The 23,965-nt window shown below is 20.2% G+C and overlaps 4 protein-coding genes across 10 annotated transcripts; 2 read left to right on the top strand and 2 right to left on the bottom strand.

The window, feature by feature from the left end:
* Window positions 1-38: 38 nt before the first annotated feature.
* On the top strand, window positions 39-1,999 carry LOC108001204 (trafficking protein particle complex subunit 3). 2 transcript variants are annotated; one of them, XR_009831616.1, is made up of 3 exons: window positions 39-303; window positions 499-1,449; window positions 1,736-1,999. XR_009831616.1 is itself a non-coding variant. In XM_017062109.3 (3 exons), exons 1-2 carry the CDS (start codon window positions 265-267, stop codon window positions 994-996), a joined length of 537 nt encoding a protein of 178 aa, XP_016917598.1. In that variant the 5' UTR covers window positions 39-264; the 3' UTR covers window positions 997-1,013; window positions 1,736-1,999. The 2 variants fall into 2 exon arrangements, 1 of the variants encoding a protein (XP_016917598.1); XM_017062109.3 differs by having other exon boundaries at window positions 499-1,013.
* A 1,138-nt stretch (window positions 2,000-3,137) lies between these two features.
* Window positions 3,138-5,999, bottom strand: LOC108001202 (lysM and putative peptidoglycan-binding domain-containing protein 2). 2 transcript variants are annotated; one of them, XR_009831615.1, is made up of 6 exons: window positions 5,808-5,987; window positions 5,355-5,641; window positions 5,149-5,289; window positions 4,947-5,074; window positions 4,461-4,843; window positions 3,138-4,345 (listed from the first exon to the last, which is right to left on the bottom strand). XR_009831615.1 is itself a non-coding variant. In XM_062080992.1 (5 exons), the coding sequence occupies exons 2-5, from the start codon at window positions 5,529-5,531 to the stop codon at window positions 4,606-4,608; spliced, it is 684 nt and encodes a 227-aa protein (XP_061936976.1). In that variant the 5' UTR covers window positions 5,532-5,641; window positions 5,808-5,999; the 3' UTR covers window positions 3,138-4,605. The 2 variants fall into 2 exon arrangements, 1 of the variants encoding a protein (XP_061936976.1); XM_062080992.1 differs by having other exon boundaries at window positions 3,138-4,843; window positions 5,808-5,999.
* Window positions 6,000-6,402: 403 nt separating this feature from the next.
* LOC108001199 (striatin-3) lies at window positions 6,403-11,903 on the bottom strand. Of its 2 annotated transcripts, none has more exons than XM_017062104.3 (12): window positions 11,341-11,903; window positions 10,421-10,524; window positions 10,157-10,342; window positions 9,860-10,070; window positions 9,463-9,621; window positions 9,250-9,370; window positions 9,034-9,155; window positions 8,649-8,827; window positions 8,235-8,572; window positions 7,838-8,149; window positions 7,595-7,754; window positions 6,403-6,708 (listed from the first exon to the last, which is right to left on the bottom strand). In XM_017062104.3, the coding sequence occupies exons 1-12, from the start codon at window positions 11,605-11,607 to the stop codon at window positions 6,681-6,683; spliced, it is 2,187 nt and encodes a 728-aa protein (XP_016917593.1). In that variant the 5' UTR covers window positions 11,608-11,903; the 3' UTR covers window positions 6,403-6,680. The 2 variants fall into 2 exon arrangements, with proteins under 2 accessions (XP_016917593.1, XP_016917594.1); XM_017062105.3 differs by having other exon boundaries at window positions 9,866-10,070; window positions 11,341-11,902.
* A 1,112-nt stretch (window positions 11,904-13,015) lies between these two features.
* On the top strand, window positions 13,016-23,268 carry LOC108001198 (putative uncharacterized protein DDB_G0282133). Of its 4 annotated transcripts, none has more exons than XM_017062103.3 (14): window positions 13,016-14,059; window positions 16,964-17,104; window positions 17,198-19,015; window positions 19,492-19,853; window positions 19,934-20,194; window positions 20,302-20,625; window positions 20,690-20,840; window positions 20,919-21,103; window positions 21,174-21,263; window positions 21,362-21,416; window positions 21,474-21,547; window positions 21,617-21,716; window positions 21,795-21,964; window positions 22,047-23,268. In XM_017062103.3, the coding sequence occupies exons 2-14, from the start codon at window positions 17,005-17,007 to the stop codon at window positions 22,140-22,142; spliced, it is 3,786 nt and encodes a 1,261-aa protein (XP_016917592.1). In that variant the 5' UTR covers window positions 13,016-14,059; window positions 16,964-17,004; the 3' UTR covers window positions 22,143-23,268. The 4 variants fall into 4 exon arrangements, with proteins under 4 accessions (XP_016917592.1, XP_016917590.1, XP_016917591.1 ...); XM_017062101.3 differs by having other exon boundaries at window positions 16,780-17,104; XM_017062102.3 differs by lacking the exon at window positions 13,016-14,059 and adding an exon at window positions 14,850-15,805 and having other exon boundaries at window positions 16,780-17,104.
* The last annotated feature ends 697 nt before the right edge of the window (window positions 23,269-23,965 follow it).

Here is a 23,965-nt window from a genome sequence, read left to right as displayed (position 1 = left end):
TTAATATTAATTTTTTATTTATTATATTTATTTGATGTACTTACAAAAAAATATATGTATATTCAGATATGAATAGTATTTACAATTTTATTTTATTATAATATATTATATTAATATTTTTTTGAATATTTAAAAAATTAATAATATGAAAGTTATCTTTATAATTATTCGTAAATAGTCAAATAAGTTAAAATAATTTAATAATAAATTAATTAAATGGCGACATTATCAACCATAAGCGATTGAACGATCGTGTATATAAATATGTCACGAACAAGTACGAAACTTGATTCGAAAAAAGTTGTAAGTATTTTATGTATTATATTAATTTTTATAAAATATTTAAATAATATATTTTTAAATTTTATTCTGTTTATATATTAGAGACTATATATTATATGTTTTAAGAATGAGGTTAGAAATAATATATAAAATTTCAAACTAAAGTGAACATTTGTTTAAATATGAAATAAATTTATGTAAAATTATATATTTCAGAATTCAGAATTGTTTACATTGACATATGGAGCATTAGTAGCTCAATTATTAAAAGATTATGAAAATATAGAAGATGTAAATAAACAATTAGAAAGAATGGGTTACAATATGGGTATTCGTTTAATAGAAGATTTCTTAGCTCGAACTGGATCTGGACGATGTTATGATTTTCGGGATACAGCCGAAAAAATACAAACTGGTTTTAAAATATTTTTGGGAATAACACCAACAATTACAAATTGGAGTGCTGCTGGTGATGAATTTTCTTTATGTTTTGAAGCAAATCCATTAACAGAATTTGTTGAATTACCAGATCATTGTTTAAATTTAAAATATTGTAATGTATTAATTGGAGTATTAAGAGGTGCTTGTGAAATGGTACAAATGGAAATTGCTTGTTGGTTTGTACAAGACCAACTAAAAAATGATAATGTAACTGAATTGCGTGTTAAATTTATTAAAAGATTAGAAGATGCTATTCCAGCAGGTGAAGATTAAATTTTGTGTTATTAAAGGTATATGTATAAAATTATTATAATTTTTGTACATGTACATATATACTTTTTTTTTATATATATATTATTTTTTTTATTATTTTTTCATTAATTTATTCATTTAATGTTATAATTGATGTAATCTAAAACAAAATATATTAAACATAAAACATACATGAAATATTTTATATAGAATTATGTATTTTTAATATAAAATATATCAATATGAAAACATAAAAATTTAAATTAAGGTATATTAATATAGAAATAAAATATAGAATTAAAATATTTTCTATAAATAAAATATATGTGATAATTATTTTAAGATATATGTGATATTATTTATTTTATAAAAATATTAAATAATTTATTTTTAAAAACATATGGTTATAAGGTTAAATTAAAGAAACGTGAAACGTGAAACTACGTGAATTGTAGTTATATGAAGTAAAAAAACGTAAATTTTGTATATTTTATAATTTTAAATATTATTTTTATATTAACTTTAAATACATATTAATTTATTTTTTAGTATTTTCTAATGTAATTTTTAATTTTTTTTTTTAAATTTTATTATAATTTTTATTTTACGTATTTTTATAACCTCTAAACTTTAATTTTTATTTCTATATCAAAATAAATCGAGTAATGATAATAATAATAATAATAATAATAATAATAAATGAAAAAATTAAATAAATATATTTAATATATAATATATTATTTAAAATATTTTTTTATAGGCGATGGAAGTGAAGTGTAAACATTGTAGAAAAAATCTTTTTAATAAAGAATGTATTTCTTTATTTACTTCTCATAATGAAATAAAAAAAAATCTTACTGATGTTGGATGTGAAACAAATAATTTTGAATCTTGTTCATATATATCAGTGGAAAAATTACCTAAATGGGTTGAACATACTATAAACCAAGTAAAGTTTCTTCTAAATTATATTATTAAAAAAAAGTTTTATTGTACCAAAAAATAAAAATTACATCAATGAAAATATATGTACAAATTTTATAATAAAATTTTTACCTATAACCTATATAATATTCATCTTTTACAGGAATCTTGGACAAAGGGTAGATTACATTGTCCAAATTGTAATAATCGAATAGGTACATTTAATTTCGTAAATGGATTAAAATGTAATTGTAATAAATTTATAACACTTCCAATCAAAATAACTAATAGCAAAGTAGATATATTTTTCTTTTCCAAATAATTCTAATTTATTTTAAATAATTCATCTTTTTATTGATCTTAAATATAATGCTTAAAAATCAGATTTTAAAAAATATAGAAGATAGGAAGATAGGAAGTATAGGAAAGTATTAGAATCTGAATTCTATATTATTCTTCATAAATAAATAAAAAATAACAATTTTAAATAAATAACAGATATTCAAAAATTGCTTAAGATAATTCAAACTATATATTAATATATAAATAATGTAAATATATTGCATTCATATAATATTAAACTAAAATATTGTTCAGATATTGTTCATATATTCTGCGATTTCTTATATTTGTATACTTTGCATAAAATAGTTATTGAATGGGCAAATATGTATTTGTATATGTATAAACATAAATATGATTATTAATTATTAATTCTTATTTAACTTAATTTTTAAGAATATGCAAATATGCAAAAAAATTTTTTTTTGTAATTGTTAAGTTATTAATTCATTTACAAAAAATATTTACTTTAAATATTCTTTATTATATATTTGTAAATTACTTTATTAACAAATAATTATTTTATATTTATAACAGTTGAATATTTCTTAATACACACACGCGCGCGCGCACACACACACACACACACACACACACACCATATATATATATATATTATACATATATTATATACGTACGTGAACTTAAAATAAATATTAAATGTGTATCATTTTATATATAACACAATTATTTTATGTTATAATTAATAAATTATATCACATATATTAAATAAATCTTAAAATATCCATGATTAATCATTAATGCATAGCATTAAAAATGACTTAAATTGATTGTTATGTATTCATAACAAAATGAAAAAAATTACTTAGACCATACAATATATGTATTTAATATAAATTGTAAAATTTCTTTCTGTATATTATGTCACTTCAAAATAAATTTATTATTTATTTATTGAATTTTAATTCTTTTATCATAATTAGTAATTTATAGTTATTCTTACACAATACATAATATAGTAACATAATACAAATAATATATTAATAATAATAAAACGCATTATAATATTTAATATTAGGAAATAATATTATTAACATAACAAGGAATAAAATATTAATCATAGATAATATTAACAGGTACTGTATTTTCTTCTATAATAAAATCTTGATTAATTGCATCAATGATAAATTTATATAATTTTAAAAATAATTACAAATAATTTATATACATGTAATTAATATAATATTTTAATATTTATTACTTTTTCTTTTTTAAATAGAATAATTTGTCAATATTTCAAAAATTTCAAAAATTTTAATAATTTTAAAACAAAAATTTATATTTTAAATTTATATTAATTAATTTTATTAATATTTCAATATGAATTTAATATATTAAATTCATTTGTGCATTATATACAATTCTCACGCAATAATGTCCTTGATTCTATTTTATAATAAAAATTTTTGATAGCGAATTATAAATATCATATAGTTGTAACTAAAAATTGAGCATTCATATTATTTTAATATTTCGCATTATTACTAAAATAATTAAATAATTTTTTTACATAAACGCGCAGTTTATTATCCAAGCTGTATTTATTTATTTTTTATATTTTATTAAATTAATTTTATATTAATTTAACAATATTTTTAAAAACAAAATAAATTACATAAATAAATAATATAAATTTGATAAGGAAGACTAATTTAGAATTATAGAATATAATAGAATATAATATTATTATAATATAATATTATAGAATATAATATTTAATTATGTTAATATTAATAATTTATAATTTCTATAAAAATTACTCATCTGATATAATTGAGACCACAAAAGAAATATAAGTGAATTATAAATTTATGTTTAATAAAATTAAAATTAGAATAAAGAATTCTAATAGTAAATATTACTCATAATAAAATTGATGAAATTTAATTTATAGAAAGAAATCATATAAGCTTAATATTTTAGATATAACATAAAATATGTATATATTTTATAAAAATAACAGAAATACACAATCAACTTGGATTAAAGGCACATATGGTTTACTAAGAAATATTATTTGAACAATTTTAAAAATATGCTTGGACAATATGAGAGTTATGTTGATCCATTGATGATATTCAGACTACAAGAATAGAAATAATAAATATTATTTTATATAAATATTTCTAATATTTGTAGTATGTGTTTAAAATATAATAAAAAATTTATGAAAAAAAAAAAAAATAAATACAACTTACATTAATATTGGATCAACCAATTTTAAATATGAAATAGCTTTCTACTATTTCCAATATATTATTCAGTATTCAATATATCTTTTGTTCAAACTTTTTAATGTCACTGTCAGTGTTAAATATATTACAGTCCAATAAAATTTGATTGCTACAACTGGAATATTTCATCTTGCTGTTGTTGAAGTCTTTGTAATGATGTTTTCACTTTTCTACCCTGAGTCATAACTACAGCAGTTGGAAAGTTATGCATGTCACTAGAAGATGGTCTTAATGATTCTGAAGCAGATGGTACTGTATATATATTTGAAGTTATAGGAAACGAATTACGTAATTTAGAAGATGTTCTATGTGATTGTACATAAACATCATTATCCTCAGTGCAAAATCTAAAATATAATTCATTAATAAATTTATATAAGAAATTTTTTTGAAGTATAAATGCAAAACTATTAATAATTGATACTGATTAATTATTAGTAAATAACTTACTCACTATTCCCCTGAGTACGTTTAACTTCTTTTTTAACATTGGCTATTGAAGAATCCATTTTAGCTAAAAAATCATTAACTGAACTATCATCATCTATAGATGATGTTATTGAAGATGGACTAGAAACCTAAAAATATATTTTACATATTATACAATATTAAATAATAATTTGTTATTTATATTTATATAAACAAATATTACATTTTGAACTATATTATGTTCAATTTCTTCAGTATTATCTAATGATAATGGACTTTCTGGATTAATAGGAATAAATAAATGTTCCCGTAAGAATAAACTATCAGAAGCCCATAATCTGTTCACTCTTCTTATTTGTTCAGTCTAAAAAAATAAGATATATGAAATATACATTTTCATATATTTATTTTAAAAAATAAAATATATACTGTAACTCCATATTTTAGAGCAATTCCTTGAAGAGTATCAGTTGTTGATACAGTATGTTTTAATAAATTTTCATTTCTTGTAATATGTTTAGCTGTACTACCATATTTTTTCAGTGTTTTTCCAGTATCTCTTATGCACATTCGTTCTTCCATTTCTCTCGCGCCATTTCGTTCCATTCTTAATTTTTTATATAATATTGACGCTTATAAAGCGCAACAAACATACCACTTTTTAATATTTATGAACAAAAAATTTAGATGTACTTTAAGAATCATAATCACATAACCTATATGAACATTTAACGGAATTCAATTTATATCTTATAAATGTTTCACTCATAAATAAATATTGATGTTTCTTAATAAAAAAAAGTTAATATATATTTTATTAAAATATACATAACATTTTATTATTTTTAGATTCTGAATTTTAATTTACTTAATAAATTATACCTTTCAAAATATATTTAAAATTACTGAAAAACATGTATTTTAATTTACTCCATATATACTATACATTTTTTATAATATATAAATTTATAATGTTATATATACGACAGATAACTCGTTACAACTATATTGAAAATATTCTCTCAGCTGATCAACGTGATAATTTATAGATATTCTTTATACACACTATATTTATGTATATGTAATATATGATATATATATATATGATAATTTTACCTCATTTTGATTGGACAGTCAGAGTATTATATATATATATATATATATGTACATACATACAAGTTATAATTTAAAAAATAATATACTTCAGACATTATAAAGATATAAATATATCGATAAAGTAAAATTTTATATATTAATACTTAATAAAATCTCAAAAAATAATTTTGTCTTATTTTTTCAATAAAATATAGATACTAAATTTCGCTTAAATTTCTTATGAGATCTACAAATCATATTTTGTGTTTATTTATTAATTAATAAAATTGAATAAATTTTATTTCAATATTTTAATTTTGTTTCTTATAATTATAATTTATATATTTAGATTTGTTGAAGGAAAAAAATAATAGAAATGGAATTAAATTTTAATAAAAACATGTTCATTATAGTACGTTACACAGTTCATCTATTTTTAAATACAATATATTACAGAGAAACACACAGTTATAATTTACTGTTATTAATATTATGTCTCTTACATTATAATTAACTTATTACGGTTATTATTATTATTATTGTTGTTGTTGCTTTTTGTTGTTATTATATACCTACCTCGATAAATATATAAGGTAGCATAAAAATCATATAATGGGAGACTAATTGATGTAGGACAACTTCATTCTCGCGTAGTACGTCTTAATCTCCAGTAGCTGTGCAACAGTAACTGTAATATTGGTAATAAATAGTTAACATAGGGATAAATATTATGCTACTGCGGCAGTGTGCTTCCTGGATTCTGGGTAAGGGGTATTTTATCATCTAATTACCAGAACTATATTAACTAATATACTACAAGACAGACCCCTTCCGCTATCCCAATATTGCTACTTAGAGGAAATTTTATCAATAAGCAGCATTTATATAGAATGTTTTAATTTTTAGATGTCAAATTTTATTAATATGTTTTGAATCTAAATAAAAAAAAATGTTATATAAACATAGATCATTTAACATTTTATTAAAAAATTATTACAAAAATGCGAAACATAAATAAAATGAACATGTAATTTACTTACTATAACATGATACAGAAATAAATCATTTCCAACTGTCATGTTACTAAATGTAATTAAAGTTTCATTAAAGTAAGAATTTTGAAATTGAATATTAATATTAATTTGATTTCAAATAATAAATATAATTTGCATAAAAAATCATATATAAATATCATTAATTTTATTCTTTTAATATTTTTTAATAAAGTATTAAATGATCTATTTTTATATAATATTTTTTTCTTATTTAAACTTATAGAATATATTAATGTTATCATCTAAAAACTGAAACATTCTGTATTTGAAATTACTTTTTTAATAAAGAGTTGCGGATAAAGGTTATGTGCAAATTTTGGTTTCGTAACATGGATATCTATACGCTCAATTTGATTTCCTAAAGTGATATTTCAAATGGTAGAGCAATATAAGTTACAACAAAATTGGAAGTGTAACATGTATAAGTAAAACTATCTAGAAAGAATGAGTATAAAATCTGTTCCATTTGATGTATGTTGGTAATAGAAATGTGTATCTTAATTTACATTTCACACATACACTTTGGCAAGAGCATCAGCCCCTGCACTTGCTATAAAAGGTCGTGAAGGATGAAATGCTACATCTAAAATACTTTCATCAAATTTTTTACGGTGTGCTGTTATTTCTTGAACACAAGTTTTATTATCCATATTCCATAATCTTATACTGCAATCATGACCTAAAAATAAAAAATTAAATATTATAATTTACTCATATAATTATTTAATTTTTTTTAATTTATTTTAATTTGCTGTTACTTACTTCCTGAAAGTAAATATAAACCATGAGGATCTACTGCAAGACTAGTAACTGCATCCAAATGAGCAACCATAGCATGAGCAAGAGTAGCTGATCGATGATCGTAAAATCGAATATGTCGATCTTCATGTGCTGCAACAACAAGTGGTAATGTAGGATGCGCCACGACACGATTTACTCCTTTTGTTTCGTTAGCCTCAAGACGAGCTACGCTTTCGCCTGTTTCCGTATCAAATACCACACAAGCTCTATCATAAGCTACAACTAATTTATTTGACTCGTCCCTAATGAAATCTACTGATGATGGTATTCCATCTGTAAAAGAAAAAAAAAATTTTAATAGTGAGTTTATAAAATTATAATATATATAATATATATATAATACATTAAAAAAATATACCTTGTTCAGAAACATATGTATGAAGTAATGGTGATTTACTTTGTGGACTCCATAATTTTACAGTTCCATCAGCACTGATTGATAATAATTGTGATCGAAGTTGATACATGCTTAAACCCCAAACTGCATTTGTATGTCCTTTTAATGTTTGGCTAAGGACACTTGGTTCATAGGAGTCATATGGATCTATATTGGCTGATGGAAGTGTCCAACAATGAATCATACCATCTAAACCACCACTATAGCATTGACTTCCTGTACTACACATAGCTAAACATAATACAGGACCTGTATGTGATCTGAATGTATATAATGGTTCTACATCTAATGAAGCTGATCTGAAACAAATGAATTAATTTTTTTTTATCTATAAAGTGATAGAAATATAAATATAGAATTTAAGATATAATTTACTTTTTTGCTGGTAAAGTTTTATGAAGATTCCATAATTTGAGTGTATGATCATCACTTGCAGTTATAAGAACAGGATCAGTGGGATGGAAGACAAGAGCTCGAACAGCATCAAAGTGAGATCTTAATGTATACTTTGCATTCCATGTTTTCCTTAAACTTTCCTTTGTAGTGGCTACCATCTAAAATATATTTATTTTTAATATATTCTAAAATATAATGAAGAAAATAAAATAAAATTTTATTCTAAATTCTATTTTAAATTAAAAATAAAATTAAGTATTTATAGATGATATAAATTTTATAAATATATATATATATATATATATATATATATATATATAAAACTTATCATCAACAATAACAAGTAACAATCAATTTAACTCACATCATATGATGTTTCTGCTTCATTGTTTACACACAATTGTTCTAATTCACCCAATTCCAATGTAGAGTCACCTTCTTCATTTAGACGTTTTGGATCTGTATGTGCACCTCTATGTATTGCATCTATAAATTTATTAAATTTTAAATATTCAATCTTTTTAAAATATTGATCAAATTAAAATTTATTTTTGAAACTATAAATGAAATAAATACTAACTCCATTCAGATAAATAACGAATAGAACCAGGTGGTGATTCCTCAATTTCTGTGAGAAGATTCAATTCATTTAATACTTCTTCAGCTTCTGCATCAACATCTTCTGTTAAAAGCATAGGTGGCTAAAAGTTAAAATGAAAACAATATATTAATTCAATTTAAATGAATATGCAATTATATATTAAATAAAAAAATAAATAAATATATTGCTTACTTTATTTGGTTTAGGATCCATATTAGTATCATAAGTATCATCTTCTACATCTCCTTCCTCTTCTTCCATATCCATATCTGTATTAGCCAAAAATTCAAAGTTTGCCATAACAGCTGCTTCTGTATCTAATATTATTGCTTCTGCTATAGAAGATCGTTGCTACCAACATAAAAATATAAAAAATATTATTATAAAATATTATAATAATATAATATAAATATTATTATAATGATATATTATTGTAAAAAATTGATATTATAAAAATTTGATTTGATTCAGATATATTAAAAATATTTACATTAATACAGCATTAATACATTAATTAAGCATTATTTCAATAAAATTTTTATTGAAAATTTTTACAAAAATTATAATGAAATGATTAAAAATTATTTACCTCTACCTTTTTTTCTGAGGTTCTACGAACACTATTTAAAAGCCCTGTATCACTGTTATCTGATGCTTGTTTATTTGATGGTTCATTGCCATTTAATGCAGGAGTATTCATATCTTCTGAATCTGTATTATTACTTAAACCAAGTAAAGATCTTACTCTGCTGGATCGTACGTCTATTATTGTATCAGTATAACCAATTTCTTGTAAATATCTAAAGTAAGAATTATATGTAAATTATTAATCATAATGAACTTTATATTGTATGAACAATAATTATAAAAATAATATTTTATGTACTGTCTTAAAATTTGGCGGCCTTGTCTCCAACTAATATTACTGACAGATGTAAATGGAGCTTCTCCATCACCACCACCTCCAACATCAGAATTGGGACAATTACAAATACCTTCTTCATAAATAGGAGGTTTTGTATCCCCTTGAATTACTAAATCAGTGCCATATTTTAATTTATGATACCTTGCTCTATAAAAATGATGAAAATATTATAAATATTTTTGAAAATAAAATTATTTTATGATTTTAATTTAAAACAAACCTTACCTTTCTTGTTTAAGTGCATATTCTAACATCTTTATTCTTCTTACTAAATCATTCTTTAATCTTTCTTGACCTTTTCTTTCTCCTTGTAAAAAAGCTATCCTAGCCTATAAAAATATAATAAACTTATATTTTTTTAAATTATATTTTTAAAAAATTAATTGCTTTTAATATAATTAGATAAAAATATATTTTATAAAATATATTATAGTATATAATATAATAATTGTTTTTTTGTCTTAATTTTATAGCATAAAAATTTTTTGAAAAATATAACATTTTTTTTATAACATTAAAAATTACAATAATTATAATAAAGACATTATAGAAATATAATACACAGAATATAATAGAATACAATACAATATAACACAATACAACATAAAATTTATATAAAATTAAAATACTATTATATTAATATTATTTATTAATTATAATATTATATTATTTATTATATTATTTATATAATAACTAATACTATTTATTTCATTAAAATAATATAATAATTTCTATATATTAATAAATTAATATTTACTTTATTAAACTTTAAAACATAATATTATATAATATTATATGATACAAAAAGAAAAATATTCTTATAAAATATTTTTTAATTTAAATTGAAATAATTTTTTGAGTATATGCACAATGTATACAAAGTGACATTTGCTATATTGAATTTTAAAATATAATATTATAAAAAGAAAAATATTCTTATAAAATATTTTTTAATTTAAATTAAATTAATTTTTTAATTAAGTATATACACAAATTATATTGAGATGTTTTATATATTTTCAAGTTAATCATGTTTTTACCACATTCTGTCACATGACAGATGATATGACAATAAGAAAAGAATACTTTAAAGAAAAATATAAAAGAAATTCTGATAATTTTCCTTAGACAAATTAAGACAGTACCTGAAATTCTGCTTTATCAAGCTCCCATTGCGATCTTTCAAGTTCAAAGCGAGTCCATTCATGCTGAATAAAATGTAGAATACCAGGCATAGAGTATTGTGGCCTTTCATTCTTAGCATCGCCATTAGTACCATTGTCATTTCCTTGATGTTTATTATTTGTCAATGGAACATTTGCACCACTAGATAATTGTCCATTATGATTTTGAGATGCAGAACTGGAGTTCTCCTCCATCGTGGAACCACAAAACTGGCTCGGTACCTTCATTTCATGACACGGCAGCCATTACAACAACTTTTCTTTCTTCTGGAGCCCAAAGAGTGCTCTCCTGTCGGATAATGTATTTCGATCGAGTTTGCGAAAAGAAGTAATTAATACGCATGCGAACGTATTTGATCTCAATATAAGTAATATGTTTTACATAAAATTTTATAATTTTTTATTTATTTATCAAAATTTAACTAATAGTTCAACTTTTCCGAAATAGCAAATAAATATTCTTTTCTTCGTACATCTTCGAAATCATACTTTCCTCCACCATCCTCATAAAATATATTCATATATACTATATTGAAACTTTATACCGGCTTTCTATGACAAAATATCATTTGATATTTTGTTACCAACTTTCTTATTTATGATTAATATAATTTGATATAATTGACTTGAATAAATTAAATATAATTTATGAACATATTCTCTGAACTGAATTATAATATCGATTTCTATTAAATTATCTATAAAATTTTATAAAAATAAAAAAAAATATTTTTTGTCAATATTAAAACACAATTCAATTATATAGATATTTCAAATATCTAGAAGAGCTAAGTAACCAAAAATTAACTAGTATTGAAAATAGAATAAATCACTATATTAATTGCATTTTTATAAATTAGCAAAAAATAAATTATTAGTTTATGATATAATATAATCAAATAAAAATATAAAATTTTGTATTATTTTTGTACACATTATAAAATTAATTTTATTGTTTTATATTAAATAATATTAGAATTTTATATTATTTTTATATTAAATAATATTAGAATTTTCGCTGGTAGAAAACTTTAAAAATCTATTTTATAAAATATTTATTATTAATTAAAAAAATAGTAAATATAATATATTTTAATTTTTTCTGTAAGACTGATTCAGAAGATTAAAAGTTCTTTGATTTTATACTAAAGAATCAAAATACTAGTCATTAATATTTTGTAATATGAAATTTTATATAAAAATATTATTATTATTTTTATATTTTTGCGATATACATATATATATATATATATATATATATATATATCAAAATTTAAAATAACAATAATTATATAAAATAATTATATAAAAATATTATCAACATCATAAATATTTTTACAAAATATATTTTTAATTATTAATATTTACATTTATATTTCAAATATAGTTAATTTAATAAAATTTAAAATAGATTAAAAAAAATAACATATTTTACAATATTAAATAATATTAAATAATGTAATTAGATTAAATATTAAATTATTTTATAAAAAAAATTATATAAAATTTCTATTTTAATTTTCATTTCTATATTATAAATTCTACAATAAATTAAATAAATTTATCTATTTAATAATATGTATTTATAAATATTATATATTATATATAATTATATTTGCATATAATAAAATTCAAGAATATATATTATTTATTATAATAGTATGTAATTATATTATATTTATACATATATTATTAAAAATACAATAAAATACAAAAAGAATAATAATATATTTTTTAAAATTTATTATAAATATTAAATATTTAAAATTCATTTTTTATTTTCGATTCTATATATTAATATATAATAAAGTCTTCTTACAGTTCTTACAATTTTTAAATTTAAATTATAAAAATAATAAATAGATTTTTTTCTAAATATTTAAATAATTTTAATATATATACATTGTGGTTAGCAATATATTTTATTCGTATTTTCATAATACGATATTTTTAATGATAACCTTGGTTTGAATTAATCACTAATACATGTTTTATTAACAATTTTTTAAAAAATATTACATAAAATATATTTTTCCTTTATTCACATTTGAATAATAATCAATAAATTTTATATTATTAATATTTTTTACAAAATAGTGTAAAATATTATGGTTATTTATTCTTTAAAGTAATATCAAACAATTCTCGAAAAAAGTCTTCAAATGTTGAAAAAACATATCACGAATACTTGATTATTATTGATTTTGCATACCTGAATAAATTTTTATAAACAAAGTGTATTTTGGTATCTAATCAGAAGTATTTTATATGCTTTAGTAAACATCATATAAGTTCTGAAAGTATTTTATACTATAGCGCATGCGTTACTAAATTGAGATGCAAACTACATTATCTGTATATGTCGATAGTTCTACATATTTCTTTTCACAAATTTGTTTGTAACTTTTTAATTCGATTAATCTTCCAAATTTAAATAATTGGAAGGTCTGACGTTCAATTTAAACCTTAATTTCATCAAAATATATTGAGTATGTTAGCGGTTACATATAAAAGTGGCAACATTGCCTGTCGCTTGTTTAGGTTGCGGTGTTGCAGATACTCGATGAACGAGTATCACAGTGTATCTTCGTTTCTGGCATTTATCATAAATATGAAGTATTTTTGTAAAACAAAGAGCATGTTCATCACTGATTGAAGATTGTCTGCATTATAACATAACGTAAGTTCACTTACACATATATTTATATGTTATCATTCAGCAGTGGGTCATTCTGATTTTTTGATCTGAATTGTTATATGACCTGAATCACATATACATATAATATATATTTATTTAAAATTACAAAAAAATTACATTTTAAAAGATTATAGTTATAGTAAACATTTTGAAAAAGAAATAAATTCTTCGTTATTTTATTAATTTTAATTTTATGGACTTTAAGGATTTCTGTTGTTATTTTCTTATATTTAATTTATACATTAATGAATACTTAAATAATGAAACTATATTTTATACTATTCATATTGAAGAATTTGGGCCTGAAGTCCCAAACATAAAGATCGAATCTATTGTAGATGTCAAACTATATATGAATAGCTGCCATTTTATAGAGCATAGGTACGCCATTTTGTTGTTTCGTCATACAAAATGAAAACTTAATATTTTTATATTTAATTATATAATATTTAAGTTATGAAATTAGATTGTTATTTTTAATATAAAAATTAAAATATTTATATCATAAAAAATTATGATATTATAAAAATAAAATTTTATTTGTATCACAATTTTTTATTAATTTTTATATTTTATAATATTAATTTATATTTTATAATATTAATAATAATTATATTATTAAAAAATATTTATAATATAATTGTATATATACGTTATATGTGAATTGTGTATTTGAATTATAGATTTGTATAGTACATTTAGGTATAGTAATATTACTTGTATTACAAATATTACTTTTTTTTATAAATTCTGTGAGATTAATAATTAAATTTTGATTAAAAATATATTTATAATATATTTGTAATATTTTTTTATAATAATTTATAAACAATTAAAATTTCGAAAATACAGTGTTGAATCTACATACAGAAATCTATATAAAATCGATATTCGTAATGAGTTATGAAAGCATAACATTTCTCCCACTCAATGAATTCAATATTATATTACCAGTATGACGCATGTTGATCTTGTCAATAAGAATTAAAAAAAACAGGAATAGAATTATTTCAAATGTTCAATATAAAAATATTTGTATATTATAAAATAATTTATATATATATAGTATTTTTATAAATAAATATTTAATATTAGTATTTTTTTTTAAATATATTGTATTGAAAAATATATTCAAACAAAAGTGTTCGAACATATAAATATTAAAATCTATATTAATATATTAAATATGATAAAATTTTTATAAATCTTTGCAATAGTATAAAACTAAGTATTATTAAGTAGCACATTAGTAAAGAGAGGGGATATTGGAAATATAAACTTTTTAAATATTTTGGTTCATTTAAAATGCAAAAATAAAAAAAATTTAGTACAATTTTACTTGTTAAATCTATACTTTTACTACGGAATTTATTAAATTTTATTTTTATTTTATATTAAGAAATAATTTCTCAATGGTAAACTGTGACGCCATATTGGTTGACTTCGTGTAAAATCGTTGAATTTCGTTAGGACACATCGGGGCCTATGTTTGGCAGTATTCGTTCAATAGAGGAGCTTACTTAGAAGCCCGCCTTTTTCTACATAAATTTTATATAGATTAAATCATAATTAATTTAATGTATTCTAACATTTCAATTAACATTTCAAAGTTATAATTATTTGTGTTGTGTATTTATATTTAATTTTATAAACAAATAATATTTTTGACATGAATTGAATTTTAAAGTTTTGTAAATAGTGACAGACACAAAAATACGAAATGATTATGTACTTATCATATTAAACATTTTTTCAATATATTATTTGTATAAAATATAAATCTATAATATTTTTAAAATAATAATAATATAAATTTTTTTTAAATAGTAGTATGATATATCTATTATTTAAAACATAATGATGAATTTAGTGAAACAGTTCCATTCCGCCATTTTTATTAATTGAGTACTTATGGGCCAGGGATGGTATATATTGGAGTGTATTAAAGGGCCCATATTTTAATAATTTTAATTTTACGAAAATTTGTCTTCTCTTCATTAATAGTTATATCAAAATATTAGCATAAATATTAATCATTTTAATACACATTGCAAACATAATGATATAATAATATTAAACGAAAAATATTAATCCATGAAAAACTAATAATTTTTTATAATCTTAAAATATTATTTTTAATAATGTATATTAAAATTAGATCTTTTGACAAAAAATATAATATTTTATATTTATCAATTATATATATATTTTATAGTTATAAATTATAATAGATTTTATATTTAATTATATTTAACTTTTAAAAAATTATAAATAAATCTGGATTTCATTATTAATTTTTTTTAATATTTATGATATTTTAAATTAATATTTATTTATTTATTTATAAAATTAAAATAATAAAAATTTTGATAAAAATAAAAATAAATAATATACATTAAATCAATATATTAATTTATACAATATTTTATTTGTATTTATTTTTTAATTTTATATTAATATTTTTATTAACTCACTCTATAATATATACTTATAATAAATATAATTATTATTTCATAAAAAAATTAAATAAAAATTAAATAATTATAAGTTCAAATATATGAAAATTTTTGTTATATACATTTGTATATCAAATGTATATATACGCGCATATGTGTGTATATGTGCGCGCGCGCATGTGTGTATATAAAGTTAAAACAAAATATTTAAAATAAAATTATTAAAGGTAAAGTAATCATTTACAGGTTAAAGATTATTAAATGAGTAATTTATGACATTGTCTTATGTGTTATACATTTTATGAAATGGAAACTTTAAGAAGTGATACATTACATACTTCTGAGTCTGTGCATTCTTTGCCTTGTATTAACACACATCATACTGATGAATTATCAAAAGAAAAAGAAGAAGAGCTATTATATGGTACAGGTGATGATGGTGATGAAGAAGATGCTCTTTCAGATGATAGTATGCGTTTGAGACTTTCTGATGATGATGAAATTGAGACAGAAGATATTTTAACATCTGTTTTAAATAATCAGGAAAATGAATTAAAAACTAATAAAATTGGTAAACATTGTACATATGTATGATTGAAATATTCTAATCAATGATATTATATATCAAAAAAATTTAAACAATATTTTTTTATTTAAATTATAGAAACAACATCTGAAGATATGGAAATTTCTCCAGAAAAAAATGTTAAAAATGACACAAATATAAAAAAAATAAATCCAGAAGAACAGTGTTCGGATAATGATTCCATGGATGAAAAAATAGTAATCGATTATGAAAGGATTATTAAAAAAGGTGAAAATGAAAATGAAGTAATGAAACATCAAACAATTAATACACCTCGTCTATGGCCAAATTATGAATTACATTGGAGATATCCTAGAAGTCCTAATGGTCGTCCTTTTCGTAGTATCAGTCATACTTATAATAGATTTAGACCCAGAGGACGTTATAGACTTCAGTCATATGATTTTAGGTTTCATAATGCATTTCTTCCTTTTGAACGTGGAAGAGGCAATGGAACATATAATTCATATAATAGATCAATTTATGGTAATAGACAACAAAAGAAAAGTTTTAAGTCTAATGCAATGCAAAGGCAAAATAGTCCAATTAAATTTGATCAAAATTTGGAATCATCATTATATAAAAATGTATTTTCAAAAACTATTGATAATGATATCAAAATTATAAAAATTGAAGAAGATCATGAGACAATAAATGAAGATAATACATTATATAATGAATCTTCAATTAACATTAATAAGAATGATTCAAATCAATCATTGAATAAAGAAGTAGGTGATACTATTACTAAGGATTCTAAAGAGGAAAATTTTGTTAATTCTATTGATAATTCATTAGAATTAAAACATAAATTGGAAGAAAATATGAAAATAATACAATGTAAAGATAAGAATAAAGATATTTTAATTCATGCATCGAATGATAATTCTGTTGTAAAACTTACAAATTCTACAATTAATTCTCATGATAATAATACAGATAACATTAAGTTAATTGAAAACAGTATAAATAATGCAGATGTTGATTCTAATAATTTTTCTGTTTCTAATAACTCTAAAATAATAGAATCATTAAATATTAATGTAACATATAAACATAATGAATATAAAAATATAGAACACACTAAAGAAAATAATGTAAGTAATCAAAAACAAGAAGAAATAGTTAAAATAACTAATATAAATGAAAGTGGAGAAACTAAACACATTAATAAGTTAGAAAAGCAAAATTCAAATAAAAATCAAGAATTAACATATGTTAATCAAGATATAAAAAACAATTATAGGATAACTGATTTAAATATTTTAAATGAAAAAGAGATGATAAATGAATCAATAATAAATAAAGAAATAACAAATCATAAAATTAATGAAATTCTTACAAATAAAGAAGAAATTTCTTTAGAAAATATGAAATCAAATAAAGAAATTATAAAAACAACAATTACTGTATCAAATGATTTGTCAAATGAAAATGATAATGAAATCAAAGTTATACAAAATGTTACCACAGAAAAATCAGTTAATAACAGCGAAAAATGTGATAATCAAATATTAAAAACTAATATTAATAGTACAAATTCTATTAAAATTAATGAATTTATTTCTTCTGAAGATCAAGTAACCCAAAGTAAAATTGATCTTTTGAAACAAAATGAAAATGAAAACGATATAAAATCTATACCAAAAGAAAATTCTGTAATAAGTTCTACAAGTATAACAGCAAATTTAAATGAAAACATTAAGTTAATATTAAATGAAAATAGCTTATCCAATATAAAAATACAAAATGATTCCTTGGATTTTAAGGAAAAAGATAATAGTGGTGATAATGATAAAATAATTGCTGAACCTATAATTACCCAGAAAAAAAAAAGACGAACGAAAAAAATGATTACCATTGCACAAGGAACTATTTCTGAAGAAGATAAACAAGGTAGAATTATATCTTTTAAATTTTATAAATTTTATGTGATTGAATTCAAAAAAAAATAATTTACAAAATTAGAAAACTAATTTTTAATCATTAATTTATATATATATATATATATAAAGATCTTTTTTTATATTCTTCTTTTTAATTATTTATTAATTAATTATTCTTAATTAATATACAATATATATTTTTCAATAAAATTTAAAAAATTATGAATTATTAATTATTGCTTAAAATTACTTAAAATATATCTCAATTAATTTTAATTTTTATTTAAATTAAATCAAAAAATTTTATTTAAAAATGTTATAAATTAACTAATCAAAATTTTCTCTACTATTCTTTGCTATTATTTAATAATATAATTGTATATATTTGATATTATAATTGTATATGAATGAATATTGAAAACATGCAATTTTTAATTTTTTAGTTCTATAAATTATCAAGTTTTTATTACAATATTCTTCTTATAGTTAAAGAAAGTGGAAGACAAAAAAGACGAACAGCTAAGAATGCAGAAGAAATAATAAGAAAAAAATTTCTTAATTATGATAGTGATCTAGAATCTAGTGATAGTTCAGAAAAATTTGTGGTTGTAAATTACAAAATGAATCAAGATGCATGTCCTTTATCACCACCTTCATTAAAACGAACTTATTCTGATACTAATAGTACTATTTTGAATGGTAATATTAAAAAAATTAAAATAAATTCTGAAGCATGTGATGAATTAAAAACACAAGAAAATAATTCTGAAAACATTAAAAAACTTAATTATGTTCATAAATTTTTCCAAAGAGATTTAAATGAAAAACTGCCAAAATTAAAACAAGAAGTATGTAGAAATATACAAATTTAAGTTAATTGTTTTGATAGTAATAGTTTTATATGTTCTAATGATATAATTTTTTTAAGGAATTAGAAGAACTTTTGATACAAAAAATTGTTGAAACAATTACCATGCGTGACGAAATTGGCAAATTAAGAGAACAGGCACGTATATCAGAAAAAAATCAAGAAGTAATGCGTGCAAAATGTCAACAATTGGCAAAACAAATTAAGGATTTTGAAATGGTATTAAGTCGTAATGCTGCAGATCGACGTGCTAATAATGACAAATCTACTCCTCCAATTAAAATCAATAGATCTGTTGGATTACAAGTTAATTTTATGACGGTATTATTTAAATATAATAATATTATTATATATAAATTAATTTATTTAAATAATTTATTTTTTTATTTTATTTTATATATATTTTATTGTAATATTTATTTCTATAGGATCATGGCATGCAGAATTTACGGCAATTACAACAGAATTCTAATTTGAAGTCTTTACATCTTTCAAGTAATAATAATAATACATCAAATACTTCTATTAATGAAACAAATACAGCCAGTCCCAGGAAAGGAATTAAAGTAAGATCTCCTAGGAGAACTGAATCAATAATTGGACAAAATCCTGTGGTACCGCAAAATCATACTCAGTCTCCAAATATTATGACTACTATCACTCCTGCAGCTTTAGTTGTTGCTAAACCTGTAGATACACAGCATTCTTTGACATTACCAAATCAATCTAATGTTCAACAAATTATGTCAAATGTAAGTATTTTTTTATTTTTATTATAAAAATCGTATAATAAATATATTATATTGATTTTTATAGCAACAAATGCAATCACAACAATCACAACAAACTATAGTTCTAAATGGAAAATTTTCAAATCAAATAAATCGTCAAGGATCTACTACAACAAATGTAAAATCTCATACAAATGATCTTATTGATCTTACAGATGAAGAAGAAAAAAGCAAAGGTTAAATTAAATTTTTTGATTTATTTATTTATTATATATTAATTGAAATAAAAATGTATAAATTTTAATAATTTGTAGCAACTGGTGTACCAGTTGTAACTACTACAATAACTGATCAACAAGTAAATTTAGCACAAAAAACACAACAACCTTGTTTCCAAAGGGTAATTCAAACCATTCCTGGGAATGTAGCTATAACAAGTCAACCTCCTAGTATAAGAGTAGTACAACCTGCCAGTCAACCAACACCTACTGCCTTAGTGGTAAATATATAAAAGATTATATATTTTTCATTAATATTTTATATTTATATATATATATATATTTTTTTAGAATAATATGAACGCGCCTCGATTAACATATGTGATGCAAAGTGGTGTAGGACCAACAAGACAATTATTAATAGCTCCAAATTCCAGTCCGGTAGAATAAATATTTTATATTTATTAAAGTGATTTGTTAAAAATTTTATGGTTCTCTATAATGAATTTATAATTTGTAATAAAAATTTATTATTATAGATACGACCTGTAACTTCGTGTAGAGCTTCATTTTCAACTTTAACTTATAAAACGGGTAAGAAATTTTAATAATATAAATTATATATAAATATAATATAATCATTATTTATAGGAATATCAACTATTGCAAATGGAACAGTTCGAGTTTTAACAACTCCAGCTACTTCAAGTGTACAATTAAATAAGGTATATATTTTAAATATACTTCTATTGTAATAATATTTTAATTATTTTTTAACATTATATTTGTTTCAGCATCCTGCACCTTTACCAGATATACACAATTATGCTGTAAATCCTCTTTTGAAACTTCCACCACCAGCTCCATCATTAAAAATTTCTAAAGTTGCACATGGTATATTATAACATATAAATTTATATACAATAAAAAACATTACTAGAGAAAAAAATAAAAGTTATTGTTATTGTCTAGGTATAGTATTATCTTGGAATATGAATTTATCAGAAAAATATGCAGATATTGTTAGTTACCAATTGTATGCGTATCAAGAAATTACTGGTATTCCTCCTAATACATCATTATGGAAAAAAGTAGGTGATGTTCGAGCTTTACCACTGCCTATGGCATGCACACTTACGCAAGTAATTTGAACAATTATTATTTGAAAATTAAATCAAATTCTAAACAATTGTAATATTAATATACTTTTTTTTTTATTTACAGTTTTCTGAAGGCAATAATTATTATTTCGCAGTTCGAGCGGTTGATACACATTCCCGAAAAGGACAGTATAGTTTACCTGGAAATATTTCATTATAAAATATATGATTTTTAAGTTATTATATTAATGTTATTTTTGACGCACAGTTATAACAATTCATGATTCATATAACAACAAATTCCGTACAGTCCTTTAAATTATCACATTCGTTTAATTTATCACATTCATTACATGTAAAATACATTTAATGAAGTTACAGAAGTTATAATGATCAATATGATGTATAAAGTACACATACAAGCAAATTTGTTATATAGTAGTAAATATCCATTTAATTGTAAGTAATTCATATATTTCTTAATAAGTATGATACAATTGTAGCTAATATATTTTTCTTTCTTTTTTATACATCTTTTAGTTTAAAAATCAAAAAATACAAATCTTAATTTTGACAATATACATATAGTTTATATTTTATATTCATATCGTTTATATCACAAAATTGCAATGTAAAAATTCCATGCTATTTCGTGCCATGTTTCATAAAGTATTATCATTTGAGAGTATATAATAATTATTTATCAAACATTTGAAGTTATTTTAATTCTATTCTAAATGATTTGTAATAGAATGTCTAGAAAAAAATAATTATTCTAGTCAAAAAGAATTTTTGTAACAAATACTTCATTATTCATACTTCCATAAAGACTGTTACAGTTCAAGACTGTACACTTGTTGTATAAGTTTGGTATTGATATTATTATTCATTCAAAGTGTTCACAAATATTGCTTCCCTATTTATATGTTATACATAAAATACCATCTACTTTCATTTTTCGTTAAATTTTCTTTATTTTCATTGTTACTTATTGTAATTGAATATTACTAATATATGATTTGCTCAATTTTTATACAATTGTAATAAATTTTAAATGTTAAATGATAAAATACTTCATAGATTTGCGGTATAGAATGGATGACAATTCACTTTATATATTAGTATGTAAATATTAATGTTTATATGTTCTGATTTTTAATATTTGTATTGAAAATATAATAATCTATATATAATAATCTATATAATATAATGATCTAATATCTCTTATATTATTAAGTTTTACTTATTTTTGTGTTAAAAATGTACAATAAACTAATTGCTCATTTTTCATACGAATTTATATAAAAAAATAATTCTTAGTTTAATAAAATTTTATTTAAATAGTATAATTTGTCTTTTTTCAAATGAAATACATTTTAATATATAAAAGTGTATTAATAATGACTTAGTTATTAGTTGTGATATATGTGAAAATTTTATTATTTACATACATATGATTTTTTCATAATTTTATTTTATTATATATATATTTGTATATATATAATATAATTTTTTAAACTTTTATTTATTATTTTCTTATTATTTAACAAGTTTTTTAATTGAAGTCGTAAAAAAAAGATAAAAATGTATTGTTATTATTTCACTTAATGAAATTTTAAATTAAATTTCCCGCATTTTTATAAATATTTTATTAAAAATAATAGATTTTTTAAATTGTGTAATGATTGAAGTTTTAAATTCAGTTTTACAAGACTTTAATTTATTTTTTATTAAATGGATTATAATTATTTAATTATTTAATAATTATAATATGTAAAAGAAATAATTATGAAATGATTAAAAATTCTATTTTCAAATATTTATCAAAATATTACTAGTTACAATTTCCTTCATATCAATAAATTTGTAGATGAAATCTTAATAATTTTAACAATGTAAATTACAAAATAAAAATAAAATCTATAAAATATATAAGAATATATTGTTTTTATAAATTTTATTATTATTACATATATAATAAAGCTACAAATTATAATAATATAAAAAAATAATGTCTTAACAATTTATTATTTACTATTATTA

Source organism: Apis cerana, linkage group LG10, assembly GCF_029169275.1.
Source record: "Apis cerana isolate GH-2021 linkage group LG10, AcerK_1.0, whole genome shotgun sequence".
NCBI classification, from domain to species: domain Eukaryota; kingdom Metazoa; phylum Arthropoda; class Insecta; order Hymenoptera; family Apidae; genus Apis; species Apis cerana.
This window is presented reverse-complemented; position numbering and strand designations above follow the sequence as displayed.